Source organism: Rhinatrema bivittatum, chromosome 2 (genome assembly GCF_901001135.1).
Source record: "Rhinatrema bivittatum chromosome 2, aRhiBiv1.1, whole genome shotgun sequence".
In the NCBI taxonomy this organism is placed as follows: domain Eukaryota; kingdom Metazoa; phylum Chordata; class Amphibia; order Gymnophiona; family Rhinatrematidae; genus Rhinatrema; species Rhinatrema bivittatum.
The window spans coordinates 708114039-708129049 of NC_042616.1; the positions used below are offsets into that span (position 1 = coordinate 708114039).

The 15011-nt window shown below is 39.3% G+C and overlaps 1 protein-coding gene across 3 annotated transcripts in view; it reads right to left on the reverse strand.

The window, feature by feature from the left end:
- RAD54B (RAD54 homolog B) overlaps nucleotides 1–15011 on the reverse strand; it is a 203049-nt gene that overhangs the window by 24102 nt on the left and 163936 nt on the right. For all 3 annotated transcript variants that reach the window (XM_029591695.1, XM_029591696.1, XM_029591697.1), the window contains exons 8-10: nucleotides 8185–8392; nucleotides 7539–7678; nucleotides 3222–3512 (exon numbers count right to left, since the gene is read on the reverse strand). In XM_029591695.1, coding sequence (XP_029447555.1) covers nucleotides 3222–3512; nucleotides 7539–7678; nucleotides 8185–8392 — 639 coding nt within the window. The remainder of the gene's footprint in view (nucleotides 1–3221; nucleotides 3513–7538; nucleotides 7679–8184; nucleotides 8393–15011) is intronic.

Sequence of the window (15011 nt, forward strand, 5' to 3'; positions counted from 1 at the left end):
AGACTATTAATCATTTTAATAGCCATCCTCTGAACCAGTTTGATCCAGGGTATATCCTTTTCAAGGGACAGTCTGAAGAATTACACAAAGTATTCCAAATGAGGGCTCACCAACGATGTATATGGGGCAATATCACCTCCCTTTTTCTGCTGACCATTTTTCTCCATATGCACACAAGCATCTTTCTGGTTTTTACTGTTGCCTTAACCACTTGATTGGCCCTTAACATCCTCAGATATAGTAACATAGTAAATGCTGGCAGAAAAAGACCCATACAATCTGTCCAGCAATCTTTTTTTACTATTTTTATTTTATTCTTAGGGTTCTTGTTGCTATGTCCCCCTCACTCTCTCCTCCCTCCCCTCAGTCACTCTCTCCTCCCTCCCTCAGTCACTCCCCTTCTCTCAATCCCCTCCCAGCTCATTCACAACCCCTTCGGATGGCGCAGACGGAAGATCTCCGGGGGAAGTCCCTCCCCCTCCCTTGCGCGCGCCGCAGCCGCTCCTGCTCCTCGCCGCTGCTACTGCTCCTCGCCATTTGTTACAGGCAAGCTCTGACCGATGTGCTGCCCGCGCGTGCGCGGTAGAGTTGCTCTCTACTGCGCATTTGTGGCACGTCGGTCAAGCTTCATTTATCTAGTAGATTGCCTGTGCAGAACCGTGTTAAAGGCCTTACCGAAATCTAGGTACACCACATCTAGCACTCTCCTCTAATCCAACTCTGGTCACTAAAAACAAATAAATTGGATTCGTTTGATAAGACCTACATATGTTAAAAACCATGCTTCCTCTGTTAGATATTTCCTGAAATTTTATGCCTAATAAGAATGTTCAAATAACCATCATTGCAAATGTTAGTAATAAAATTGAATATTCTGAATGCATAAGAGCTATTAGAAAATAAATAAAACATCACAGTAATGTAATAGATGTTGACAGATAAGGAACATTCGGTTCATTCTGCCTGGTTACCCCACCTATACTATTCTACCTAACGATATCTCCCAATTGTCAGCCACACAAACTTGATCATCTGTATTGCTCTAGCTCCAGCCATTACCCTTCCTTGCTCTTACCCCCATGCATTCCACTAATGATATAACTAAGGAAAGATGGAACAAACTCAGTTCAAAACTATCACAACTGCTATCCCAACTATCACTCTGCCTCAACCAAGCCAAAACAGAAATCATTCACATCCAGGACGACGTCCCTCTTCCCCCCTCGAGAGCACCCCCTCAAACAACCCAGGAAGCTCAAACAACACGGGGATGCCAAACTTATCAAGAACCTCACTCACACCATCCACAAAAAACCTAGGAGTAACCTTCGACAGCCAACTCAACTTTAAACGACACATCTCCAATACAATCAAAGATGGATTTTTCAAACTTTAAACTCTTAAAAAACTCATCCTCTCCTCCAACCGCATGATTTCCGAACAGTACTGCAATCAATTATTTTCTCAAAACTCGACTACTGCAACTCCCTCCTCCTTGGACTACCAGAAATCCACATCAAGCCCCTCCAAGTCCTACAAAACACCGCCGCCAGAATTATCACCAACCACAGAAAATCCTCCCACATCACACCCACTCTCAAAGACCTCCACTGGCTGCCCATCACACAAAGAATCCAGTATAAAACCTTATACACAAAAAAATAAACAACAACAAAATGGTCTGGCTAAACAACACCATCCAACCATATATCACACAAAGAACTCTCAGATCCTCCAACTCAGGTCTCCTCTCCATCCCAAATCTCAAAAATGCTCACCTCAATGCAACACGCAAACGAGCCATTACAATAGCTGGCCCTACCCTGTGGAACTCCCTCCCCACACATCTCAGAAACGAACCCTCACCTCAAGTCTTTAAAAAACAGCTCAAAACATGGCTGTTCTTAAAAGCCTTCCCTCCTGAACCCCAACATCCTAAAATACATGTTCTTGAAAGCCTTCCCGCTTGACTACTACCCTGCACTAACGCATAACTTCCCCTCCCCCCCACCTTTCCCTCCCTCTCCCCCTCCCTTTCCTCCCATTTCCCTGTCTCCCATTCTACTTGTAACCAAGTCATATTGTACATATTGTATATAGGCTATATGCCATATCTCTATACCCACATTTAATTATATTCAACTGTTACAATGTTTCATATATTAATTGTTTAATTAATTGTTATCTTGTTACAATGTAAAATAGGGCAGTTCTCGCCCTATTCAACCTGTTATCTGGAAACCAATGTGATATCTCGATCGAATGTCGGTATACAAAATAAATAAATAAATAAGGTGACAGCCATACAAGCTTGATTGCCTACAGAAAGACACACTTTCTCATTTTTGTCCTTAGCTGGGTAGCAGAAGAAAAACAATACCAAAGTTCAAAAATGGATGGGATAAACACCAAGAAACGTTAATTAGAAAAAAGTAAAGATCAACACAACAAACAAAAAAAAATTAAGATGATACCTTTATATTGTACTAACTTAATACATTCCTTGACTAAGTTTTGGGATTTATACGCTCTTCGCCAGGTTACAAAAAAGAAAAATCACTCAAAATTAAAATGATCAGATACTTCAAAAGAAGGGCTTTCTAACTCACTACAAGATAATTTGGCAGCCTTCTGTCGCCTTATTACTTTGTGACCACATCGCCCCTTTCCTCTTCACACCTCTATTATAATTTATCTATGATTCACTTGATATTCAATCATCCTCCTCTTCTGACCTTCCCTGATCATTTTGTTTTTGACCTGGCTAAGAGAATATAACTTCCATGAGCTAGTCAAGAGATGCATTAAGTTAGTCCAAGAGAAGGGTTCCATGTTATACTTTTTTGTTTGACGACCTTTATTTCCAAACATTCAAGTGGTCTAACATAGCAACCACATTACTTTATCAAAGAAATAAAGGGAAAAATCAGACATCAATTGAGGATTATGACATTGATAAAGGAAGCAAATTGGGCAGGTTAAATGGACTGAACATTCCAATCACAGAGGATTGATTTATGCTAGATAACATATTTAAAGAGAATGTTTATAGCCAATAACTTAGCTGACATTTATGAAACCAGTCAACAAGCCAAATGGAGCTGGAAGTCATTTTGATATCATGTTACTCTTTCAGCAGAACAAACATACAGTACCATACCGCAAACAAACTATACTATCTCTTTCACTTTTATCTTAACCATTTGACGCATAAATCATACCTTAATAGCACTGAACAGAAGGGAAGGGTGGTTGCAAAGTTTTTTCAAAGCTCCTATGCACACTAGGTGTGAGCTATTTTCCATCATCCCTTGCAGGCAAGATTTTATAGCCCGAGAATTTAGCAATTTTCGATAAAGCTCAAGCTGCAATGCTGTAGGCCGGCAGAAGATGATGCTCTCCATCTTAGGGGGCAGAAACTTGTTAATGACTTCTTGTGTTCGCCTAAGAATAAAAAATCTAGTCAAACGAGCCAGCTCAGCTGCTCTTTCTTCTCCCAACTCTTTCTCTTCCTAGAAAAAAAAGAACATGATTAGGTGTAAAAGTTTGAGAAATTAGGATTTAATTTTTGCAATACATTTAACCCCCCTCCTCCATCAAACATTGAATATATACGGTTGGGATTCATGAATGTAGCCAATATTTAGTCCCCATTATTTTTCAAATAATTAATTGGGTGTGGTAAGGCAACAGCAAGCTTTTCTTCCATCTCACTGAGGACAGTTCTGAGGGCCAAACCTGTGTTACAACATTAAGAAGATGGAAGCGGTTCAGAAAAGGGCTAATAAAATGATCAAAAGCCTTCAGCACTAACCTTACAAAGTAAGGTTTAAGACACTTAAAACATACTCACTGGAGGAAAGAAAGGATAGAGGATATGACAGAAACATTCAAATATTTGACAAGCTTTAATAAAGTAGAAGGTGAAATTTTCCATAAAAAGGAGTGGTTGTTGTGATAGACCACTTGAATAAGGGTTAACAAATAAATTGAAGGTGATAACATTTTACTGTACTAAGTTAATTTGTGACTAGCTTTTGAGGGCTACTGTCTCTTCATTACCTTGCTGACCTCAAAAGCTCAAAAGCTAGTCACAAATGTATTAAGCTAGTCCAATAAAATGCTATTACCTACAACGTGTTTGTTGACCTTTATTTCTAAAAAGAAAGGGGGTGAAAGGCTCAGAGAAAATGAGAAATACTTCTTTACTGAGCAGCTTTTAAACTAAAGCATGGGGGAAAGATGGCAATCACTTAGAAGGGCATAGTTCTGTGTGAGATATCTTCAAAGGATCCTGGCATAATGGGGAAGTTAGAATATCCCAAAGGAGAGGTTACAATAAAGGAAGAAGTAGCCCAGGTACAATTAATAAAGATTAGAGAGAGGAAATCATTCCAAGCTACCCATTTAACAACTAGATAGGCTGTGAATACAATAAAAAAAACATACTTTGAATTGTTTGTATGTGAATGCCAGACATCTGATAACCAATGGGACACTGTGATACCAAGGTACAAATTATATTGGAATGATAGGTCAAACTGGTGAAGAGGTGGCATAGAGTCAAACAGAATAAAAGTCCTACAGTAAACAAATGCAACGTGGAATCTCTATGGTGAGAGATTCCCGGTATGATAGACTATGGTGATATACTACCGCCTGCCTACCCAGGATAAAGAGATGTACAATGAAATGCTAACAGACATTAGGAAAGCTAACAAATTAGGCAACCCTAGATTTCAAGTACCCCAATGTTAATTGGGTATTCGCCTAGTCGGAACATGCTAGGAAAGTAAAGTTTTTAGATGTTATGACTGCTTCATGGAACAGCTAGTCCTGGAGTTGTTTGGTAATAGAAATCATAGCCTAATCAAATTCAACAATCACTGAAGAGTAGACATTAAGGAAAACGTCTATGGCAGCATTTAACTTTTTAATAGGAAACTATGAGAAAATGAGGAAATTAGTTAGAAAGAAACCTAAAAGCAACAGTTACAAAGGTTAAAAGTTTGCATGAGATATGGATGCTGTTCATAAACACCATCTTAGAAGTTCAGACAAGATATATTCAATGCATTAGAAAAGGTAGGAAGAAGACCTCCAGCATGATTAAATGGTGAGGTGAAAGAGACTATTAAAGCCTGTAAGGTGGATCCAAATGAAGGAAATAGGAAAGAGCATAAGTACTGCCAAGTTAGATATATGGCATTAATAAGACAGACCAAATGGGAATTTGAAAAGAAGGTTGCCAGAGAGGTAAAAACCTAAAATAAATACTTTTTCAGATATGTTTGAAGCAAGAAGTCCTCGAGGGAGCCAGTTCAAATGCTAAATGCTAAGGAGTAAGAGGGGCACTCAAGGAGGACAAGACCATAGCAAAAAAAACCTAAATGAATTCTTTGCTTCAATCTTTACTGAGGAGGGTATCAGGGAGACATCCTTTGAAGGCAATGATTCAGAGGAACTGAAGTAAATCACAGTGAATCAGGAAGATAAAATAGAGAAATTCACAAACTAAACAGTAACAAATTACTGGGTCCAGAGGGTATATACCCCTGAGTTCTGAAAGAACTAAAAAATAAAATTGCAGACTTATTACTATTAATCTCTAACTTCTCATTCAAATCAGCTACGGTACCAGAGAATTGGAGAATAGCCAACTTAATGCCCATTTTTTAAAAAGGTTCCAGAAACTACAAATCAACGAGCTTGATGTCAGTACCGGGCAAAATCGTAGAAGGTATTCTGAAGAACATAATTACTACTCCAAGCTGAGGATTACTACTCGGACGACCAGCTGCAGGTCACCCTCTTGGGACTGACTCTAGTGATTCACTCCTCTGATCACCATTGGCTGTATAATAAAGTTGTTTCCTCTGTTGTCCATCACTGCTGAGACCTTGCTGCTTATGGTAAGGGCCCACAGGACTCCTCCCTGTGGGCAGAGTCTTCACTCGCCACGACCCAAGGGCCCACTACTAGTTCAAGACCACTTAGATAAGGAAGACAGTATCAGAAAAAAGTGCTTGATTTTTTATTCCACTGTCTCTCGCCCGCAATGGGCCCCAGGCAGTATCAGCCTTTTAAGCATTATGAATGTAATCATTTACTGTCTCCTTATAAACTACATTTATCTACTGTTATATTAAAAAAATTTAATTTTTATTATATAAATTGTTTGCTTAAATAACAACAACACATCTATTGAAAATCTTAATTTTATAGATCTCTTAAAATGTTCAGCAATTTTCCCATTCAAAAAGTTACCCAATATGGACCATGTTTCGGCCAACAGGCCTTCATCAGGGGAAACCTTTATCAATGATATCTAACTAGACACCATCGGCGATACTCTCTCATCCTAAAGATAAACACAAAAACAGATCACATTAATGTCCACAACCCGCAATCTCATTCTTCAAACCACAATATCATAGGTTCTCCTTCACTCAATTTATCTCTAGAACTCAGGTGGTAATCTTTCCCAAAAACCCTTAACCAGGTAATGGCGCCACAGCGTTCAAGGAAACAGAACATCAGTTTCCTGTGATTTAAAACCCCACCTGAGTGACATCACTGGAAACTCCCGGCTACAAACATTTCAATCAAAATTACAGAACATATAAAAAGACATGACTTAATGGGACACAGCCACATGAATTTACACAAGGAAAATCTTGCCTCATCAATCTGCTACATTTTTTGAAGGGGGTTAATAAACATGTGGATGATAGTGAATTGGTGGATGTAGTATATTTGGATTTTCAGAAGGTGTTTAACAAAGTGCCCCATGAGAGACTCCTGAGAAAGTTAAAAAGATCATGGGATAGGAGGCAATGTCCTGCTGTGGATTGCAAACTGGTTAAAAGATAGGAAACGGAGTGTAGGTCTAAATGGTCAGTTTTCTCAGTGGAGAAAGATAAATAGTGGAATGTATCAGGGATCTGTACTGGGCACGATGCTTTTTAATATATTTATAAATGATCTGGAAAGGAGAACAACGAGTGAAGTGATCAAATTTGCAGATGACACAAAATTATTCAGAGTTATTAGATCCCAAGCAGATTGTGAAAAATTGCAAGAAGTGGATCCATTCTTTGTTAACCCCTATTTGTTTAAAACACAGTATAAAATAAATTGTAAAAAATCAGATGGCATTTCACTTATAATAATGTAATAGATGGGCCAGTCAGTTGTTCACGATCTCCTTCCAATCTCGATCAAAAGATGAAAGTGCTACCTGTACATCAGGTCTGCTGCTTTCTCTCCTTATCTTTTGGTCACGGTGCTCACTCTCACCCCTCCCTTTTGCTCATTCTTCCTTTTCACCCTTTTCACCCTTTCTTTCTGTGCCAATTCCAGTTAGCACCAAATTTTGCCATAATATGCTGTATGTACAAATTATAAAAAAGATCCTTCTCTTTGTAGCTCAAGCTGTTTGAAAAATATTCCTGTACTAAATAGTAAAACATTGCAGTTCTTGCATTCTTAATGTCTATTATTTGTCAGATTTGAAATGAAATATTTTAAAGTGATACCGCTGTTGCTGAAGGCTCTTGAGACCTGAGAATGGGTTCCTCATATACTTTTCTGTATGTACTCAAACAGCCAAGAATTCTGGGGTTTACAAATTCAATTAGTGCATAAAATTCTTGAAGATCATTTTGAACTGGCGTGCCTATAAGAGAAAATAAGGAAAATTATATTTTGAAAAGAAACTATTTTCAAAGCCACATAAAATGAATTATTATTAAAGTGAGCAGAATTTATAAGCATATTATAAGAAATGAATCCTTCAAAACTTTATAAATGACCAATAATACAGGTTTTGTTTGATTTTGTCATAGCCTTTGATATTATGTAATGCAATGATAGACCTTGTGTCTCCCTCTTTCCTCCCACACCACAAACTGCAACTATATAAAAATTTGCTGGCTAATTCAACAAGAAAACAAGCTAGTACGATATGACCAATTACTGTTAGAATAAACCGCTAAATATGTCAATGTGTTGCAATGTATTAAAATGCAAAAAGCTGTAAATATAGCCTTCATATTCTTGCCATTTTAGATTGTCAGAGAACACATGAAGATGGTGATGGATATGGTTCAAATACATATCTATTTCACATGCTATACAGCTGCTTTTCCCCAAGCACAATGGCAAAGATATTGCTGTACTGACCAGTGAGTATTATCCTTTTTGCACACGACAGACTAATGAGAGCTGAAGTTGTTTTAATGGAAGTGTTCTTTAACCGATGCCCCTCATCACAGATCATAATATTGAACTCCACAGCCTGAATGCGATCCAAGGAGCGTAGCAACATTTCATAACTGATGACAAGAACTGAATAGAGGGATGAATTGCAGAAGTCTTCTACTCTGTGATCCTGACAAAACCAACAACAAAAAAGCACAAGATACTTGTCAAGTACTGAATACCACAACAAAACACAGGAATTGGTGAAAATAAAAAACTGCACATTTTGCGCTAAGTTACACAGACATCAATCAATTGAGCTTAACCTTCTTTCTGATACTGATGTTTGGGCCATTATTTGTCCATGATGATCCAGGAAAAGGTAAAAATAAATAAAAAATGACCCTCAAAAAGATAAATTCAGTCAATTAGATTCTCTAGATAAGAAATCTCCTTTCTGACCACAAGTTGATCAGAATAAATCTTTGGCTCAGAACCCATCAATTGGTACCTCACCAAATCCAAACAGCCAGTATTAATGTCATTCTCTAGAAACTCACCAGACAATTTAGAGGAATGCTTACTGACATGACTGTTTTAGTCTGCAGGGTATTCCATAACAGCCATGAAGAATGGGTTCAGTACTATTCAACATGTTCTATTAATTTTGTGAATAATGGAATAGAAAGTACACTTATAAAATTTGTGAGCAACTAGTTGGGAGGAGTTGCTAGCACCTTGGGGGACAGGATAAAAAGATTTTACATGTATGAGAAACCATCAGAAATAAAAAGAATAAAATACAAGAATAAATGCATGATATTATACATAAGAAAAAATCAAATTCATAAATACAAAATTGAGTGTAGCCCCCTCCCCCCTTCTCTGCTAAAGGGGTCCACTGTACCCTAGAGTTCTTCCGATCAAGAGAAGCAATGCTTTAGGGCTCTCGGCATGAGACTATATCCCTTTTTCCAATAAAGAGACCTCCCACAACTATAGTAAATACCAATACAACAAAACTTTACTGAGGAGTTTTTTCAATAAATATCTCCTGACATTTGGTATATTTCTTTGGTATGGCATCCATAATACTCCATAAAACAATCAATAAGTAAATGTGTTACTTTTCTGATTACTCCCTGGGAACCCCACTGTTCATTTCTGGGATTTAGGGCTTTCCCTGAGGTAGATGGCAAGGTCTTTCCTTTCTACACAGCATTTCCCTTATGTATTGGGATCCACTGCTTGGTATCTAATGTTATCTCCTCACAACTCTTCATCAAGATGTATCGAATAGGCACAGACTCTGTTGACTCCATTGTGTCAGTACTTGGTAAATGGCTCTCTCCTCCCACAGGGCACTGCCAAGGCACCCACTTCTCCTAAAAGCTTCTGCTAGGTTGGCACTGAATGTTCAAGCTGAGATGTTGTGTGAACGGCCAGGTTTCCATTACCACTAGACAATGTCCAGCCACAAAAACAAACTCCTGACTTAAAAAAAATCAACGTACTATGTTCCCTCTAGCAAGAAATGAGGCTTTCATTCAACCTTTTCCCTCTTTCACTAGGAAGGAAAAATGAAAAGAAAAAGACAAAAAAAAAAGAGAGAACCAACTGACCAGCTCCAAGAAGTGGACTAGCAGCTAGTCTCTATTTGCACATCTATTGCAGTAGAAAAGGGAGTAAAAAGCTGCTTGAGCTTTCTCAGCAATTTCCTTTTGCTAACTAATCCACTGCTCTTCTTCTTCTGATTACTTTTCTACTCTAAACACACACCAAAGGTCTCTCACTAACAAAAAGCTGGAATGTCGCAAAAAGGCTATAAGGGCTGTAACAGAGCACAAACGGGGTAATTTTGAGACTGTCTGTGAATGTACACAAAGCAGGGAGAAATAGTGGAAAGCTGAGCACAAATGCTCAATCTATGCCAGCGATTCTCAACTGGTGTGTTGCGACACACCAGTGTGTCGCCAAGCATGGACAAGTGTGTCGCGGCTCCCGGTGTCCCACTGCTCCACTTGTGCTTCCTTTCTCCCCGGGGTGGGGCCAAAGAGCGGAGAGATGCTGTGTGCCGCTGGCGGAGGCCAGGCTGGCAGAGGCTGAAGAGTTGGAGAGACCCTGAGTGCTGCCACCAGAGGCCAGGCCGGTGGAAGCTGAAGAGTTGGAGAGACCCTGTGTGCCGGCGGTGGATGGAGAGACATTGTACACCACCAGAGGCAGGCCAGCGGCGGCTGATAGAGGCCAGAGCCAATGAGAAGAGGCTTCATTTGAGCTTGTGTGTGTATGAGTGACAGCTTTGTGTACCTGTGGTAGAATGGGTGTGTGAGTGGCAGCTATGTGTGTGTGTGTGGTAGAATGGGTGCCTGAGTGCGAGCTTGTGTGTGTGTGTGTGTTACAATGGGTGCGCGAGTAGCAGCTTTATGGGTGTGTGGTAGAATGGGAGCAAGAACATTTGTGTGTGATTGAGAGCTTGTATGTAAGTGAGAAAGAAAGCATGTCTGTGACAGAGAGAGACTGGTCAGAGTAGATGTATTTCTGTGAGAGACATATTGGTCAGGAAGATGACTGGTGTGTGTGAGAGACAGAGACTGGTCAGCGAGGTGACTGGTATGCGTGTGGGAGAGAGTGACTGGTGTGCATGTGGAAGAGAGAGACTGGTCAGGGAGCTGACTGATGTGCGTGTGGGAGAGACAGAGACTGGTCAGCGAGGTGACTGGTGTGCGTGTGGGAGAGAGAGACTGGTCAGGGAGGTGACAGGTGTGTGTGTGTGAGACAGACTGGTCAGGGAGGTGACTGGTGTGTGTGTGTGGGAGAGACAGACTGGTCAGGGAGGTGACTGGTGTGTGAGTGTGGGAGAGACAGAGACTGGTCAGGGAGGTGACTGTGGCTGGTGTGTGAGTGACAGAGACTGGTCAGGGAGGTGACTGGTGTGGGAGTGTGGGAGAGACAGAGACTGGTCAGGGAGGTGACTGGTGTGTGTGTGTGAGGAAGAGAGACTAGTTAGGGCGGTTACTGGTCTGTGTGAGACAGAGACTGAGAGTGAGTGACTGGTTGTGGGCCCTAAGGAAGAGGACTGTGAGGACAGAGCTTCAGCAGCCACTGCTGCTTCTTGCGAGTGCTATTGGCCTGCAAGGGAAGATGTTTCTGGAGAAGGTAAGAAAAGGTGGCTTTTTAAGTTTTTTTCTTGATTGACTGACATTTTAATTATTATTGGGTATTATGTGATGTCTGCTGTTTTGAAATATTTTATTGATATTTGGACAATTTTTAATAATTTTTATGAGTTTTTAATTGTTGGATGTTATTCTGTTCATCAGCTGTTTTGTAACATTTATTAGTATAGTTTTACAATTATTTCTGAGTGGGGATCTATAGCAGCTTGGCTTGCTCTGTTTTCCTAATAGGAGGTGTATTAGTGTTTAGGGCCTGGTTAAATATTTGTAGTGTTGTCTTTTCATAGACAAGGTTGTTACTGTTTGAGTGTGTTCCATATTACAGGTTTAACTTTGTGTGGATTAGTTTGTGTGCATTATTATGTTAAGTGCTATATTTCTCTATCCATTTTGCACTGCATACAGAGTAGCTTTTTTGGTTTTCCATTCCAGTTTTTTCCATATTTATAATTTGTGGTCTTTCTGTACTTGGTGAAGGTCAGTTCTGGGTGTGTGACTGAGGTGAGGTATTTTACTAGTATGTAGGCATTTGTATCAATCTTATTTGTTGTGTTTTCTCAATAAGACATGCATTAGTGGTAAATTACTGTATTTTCATAAGGAGGGGTATTGTGCCTGCCAGTAAAAGGAGTTTGTTTTGCTTTTACTAAGATGTCATCAGAACCAGAATATCATTTTTTGTATGTCAAGTTTTACGGGTAATGCCCTAGTTCTACTCTGCACCCATTGTTGGGGGTCGAGGGGTTCCTGAGGATGCAGAATACATATTTTCATTTTGCCCTGGACATATTCAGGGCCGGATTTTAATACCTACGCGCGGGCGCACATTTGTGCACGAAACCCTGCACGCACAAATGTACGCTTGATTTTATAACAATTCTGTAGTCCATGGAGAATACCAGTTATAGGTAAGCAACTTTGTTTTCTCTACTGACAAGAAGGATGAATCACATATGAACGCCCAAGATAAGAAAAGTCTTAAACTCCCATTATCCTTCTTCTGCTTGAGACAAACCTGCAGAAAAAGGGCTTTGGCAGGATGCAGTAGAATAAAATTTTGCTAAACAGTAAAAATATTTCTAGTACTGATTTCCTAAATATATTAACATGGTGGCAATCTATCTAAGCAGTAGTGAGAAGCAACTGTATAAACTGAACTCTATGTTGTTCTACAGATCTCATCAAATGATGTACAGTTACAGTTAGCTATAGATGGTGCCATGGCTCTTACAGTCAGGCCGATGCAATATCGGAGCGCCTTAAATGGGTGCTCATGATAGAGCGCTTGCTCTCAACATGCGCCGATCCACCTCTCCCAGACACCCAATTTAATATTCAAATGGACTGCTGCAGTAGAAAGGAAGTGCTAGAGAAAATTTTGCATCCCTAGCACCTCCTCGGCGCAGCCATGGGTTAGGAAAATGAACGCTCGTTAATTGAACATCCGTTTTCCTAACCTGACCACCAGCGACACTTAAAAATTTTTTTCTGTTCTTTTTTAGGTTCCTCCGACTTAATATCACCACGATATTAAGTCGGAGGAACTACAGAAAAGTATTTTCTGCTTTTCACTAAACTTTTGGGACTCCTCAAGAATTAATGCCTGTTTTGGGGCAGGCGTTACTTTTTGAGAGTAAAAATGTGTGCATTGAGCGTTTTGGAGGCGCTAATCCCCTTATTGCATGAGGGGTTTTGGATGTGCATCCAAAATCCACGTCCAAGCACCAATAAAGTCGTGCGTTTAGCAGAGCGCACTGTATTGCATCAGCCTGATTGTGTGCTTTTGCATGTTCTTCTAAAGATAGGCCTGCTTTTTGTATAGGAAAAGGAGTTGAAGACAGAGATCTAATTGTTCATTTTTTGATTGCATGTCCAGATCTGTTAGTGTCAAAAGAAATGAACACTTGTGTGGACTGTCTCATAGTTTTAGTCTTGTCGATGTAAAAATACAATGCTCTTTTACAATTGAGAGAGTGCAGGGCCAATTCAGCTAAATGATTATGAGTCCTAGGGAAGAAAGTTGGTAAGACAATAGATTGAATTAAGTGGAAGTCGTAGAACACTCTTGGGATAAACTTAGGATGTGTACACAAAACCTTTCTGTCAGGGAAACATTTTGTGTAGAGTGGGAAAATTACTAGTCCTCGAAGTTCACTATCCCTTCTAGTGGAAGTGACCGACACACGAAATGCTACTTTCCTTGCTAAATATTTAAATTGACAAATATTTATGGGCTCAATTAGTACTACTCTAAAATCACAGAAAAGCGTAAGCATTTTTTTTTTATCATCATGATTTGTATTGTGCATACCAGATTTGTGCAGCTCTGTAAGGATACACATAACAGACAGCTCCTAGTCCTTAGAGCTTACAATCTAGTCAAATGAGACTGAGCTTAGGCAATAAAATCATGCATGAAAAGGACTGAAGTCAATTAAATTGAGGATATGGAGTATAATCAAATATGATATTGGGAGAATTAACTTTTTAAAGGGGACGACCTAAATGAGTTATGTTATAGGTAGTTAGGAGCAATCTCAAAGAGTGGGCTTTAAATGGAGTACATCTTTCTTGAAGCAAATAACAAGGATGAGCAGAAATTGGTTTTCCTACAACTTGGTCATGGTAAGCACCAACTGTGCTGAGATGGACCTGAACTGAATTTGTTTTTAAGACAGATTCAGATAGGTAAAGATAGTCCAGTATATTTTGAGGTGAATAGGGGAAAGGATTTATACACTTGTCTGAGGCAGTTTCAGTGGATGATGAAATATTACTGGAATCAGTGATTTCATATTATGCATTTGGGATGCAGAAATTTGAGTGAGTAGTACGTGATTGGGGCGTGAGAAACTGATGTCCACCAAACAGGAATGAGACTTTGTGATGATTATATTCAAAAGTTTCAAGGTAGCAGAAGAGTGACAAAGCAATAGCCAGAGTTGGAGAGATGATAGGGTATACTCGAAAAGACTTAACAAGAAGAAAAAAGGATAAGTTCATTTTTTCCTGCTTTCATCCACTACAATAATTTTGAGTGAATTTTCAAAGGGGTTACACATGGAAAAATAGCATATATGTGCGTAAATAGCTTGAAATCGCATACATGCTGTTTTATAAATCTCAAAAGTATATGCAGATTTTCAATTTCATGAGTGCATTTAAAGGTGCAAAAAATGAGCGGTCTTTGGGTATTCCAGGGTAGGGTCAAGAGGTAGACACATGAAGCTTGTTATTTTTATAAAGATTTACAGATATAAATTATCATACTTACTCATACAATTTTACACCTGCTAATTGGTTAGCACAAGTGAAATTGGACTTCTCTGTTTTCTGCAATTTTTGGGTGGGAGGTCTAAGTGAATTGGCAAGAGTTTAGGGTAAAGTGCTAGAGGCTGTAGGTGAACTAGAGATAGACATGGTGAACTGGAGGAGGTATAGACAAACTGGTGATTTCAAGTACGCAAGCAAGTATTTTCAAAATGGTATGCATGCATACTTTAAAGTACCTGCCTCCATGCATAAATCAGGGTTTTTATGCATACATGTTATTTTTTTTGCATGTAAAATATGTGCATGTATGTTTATAAAATAAGTAGAGAAAGTAAGCACTTTCATTGCATTGCAAATATT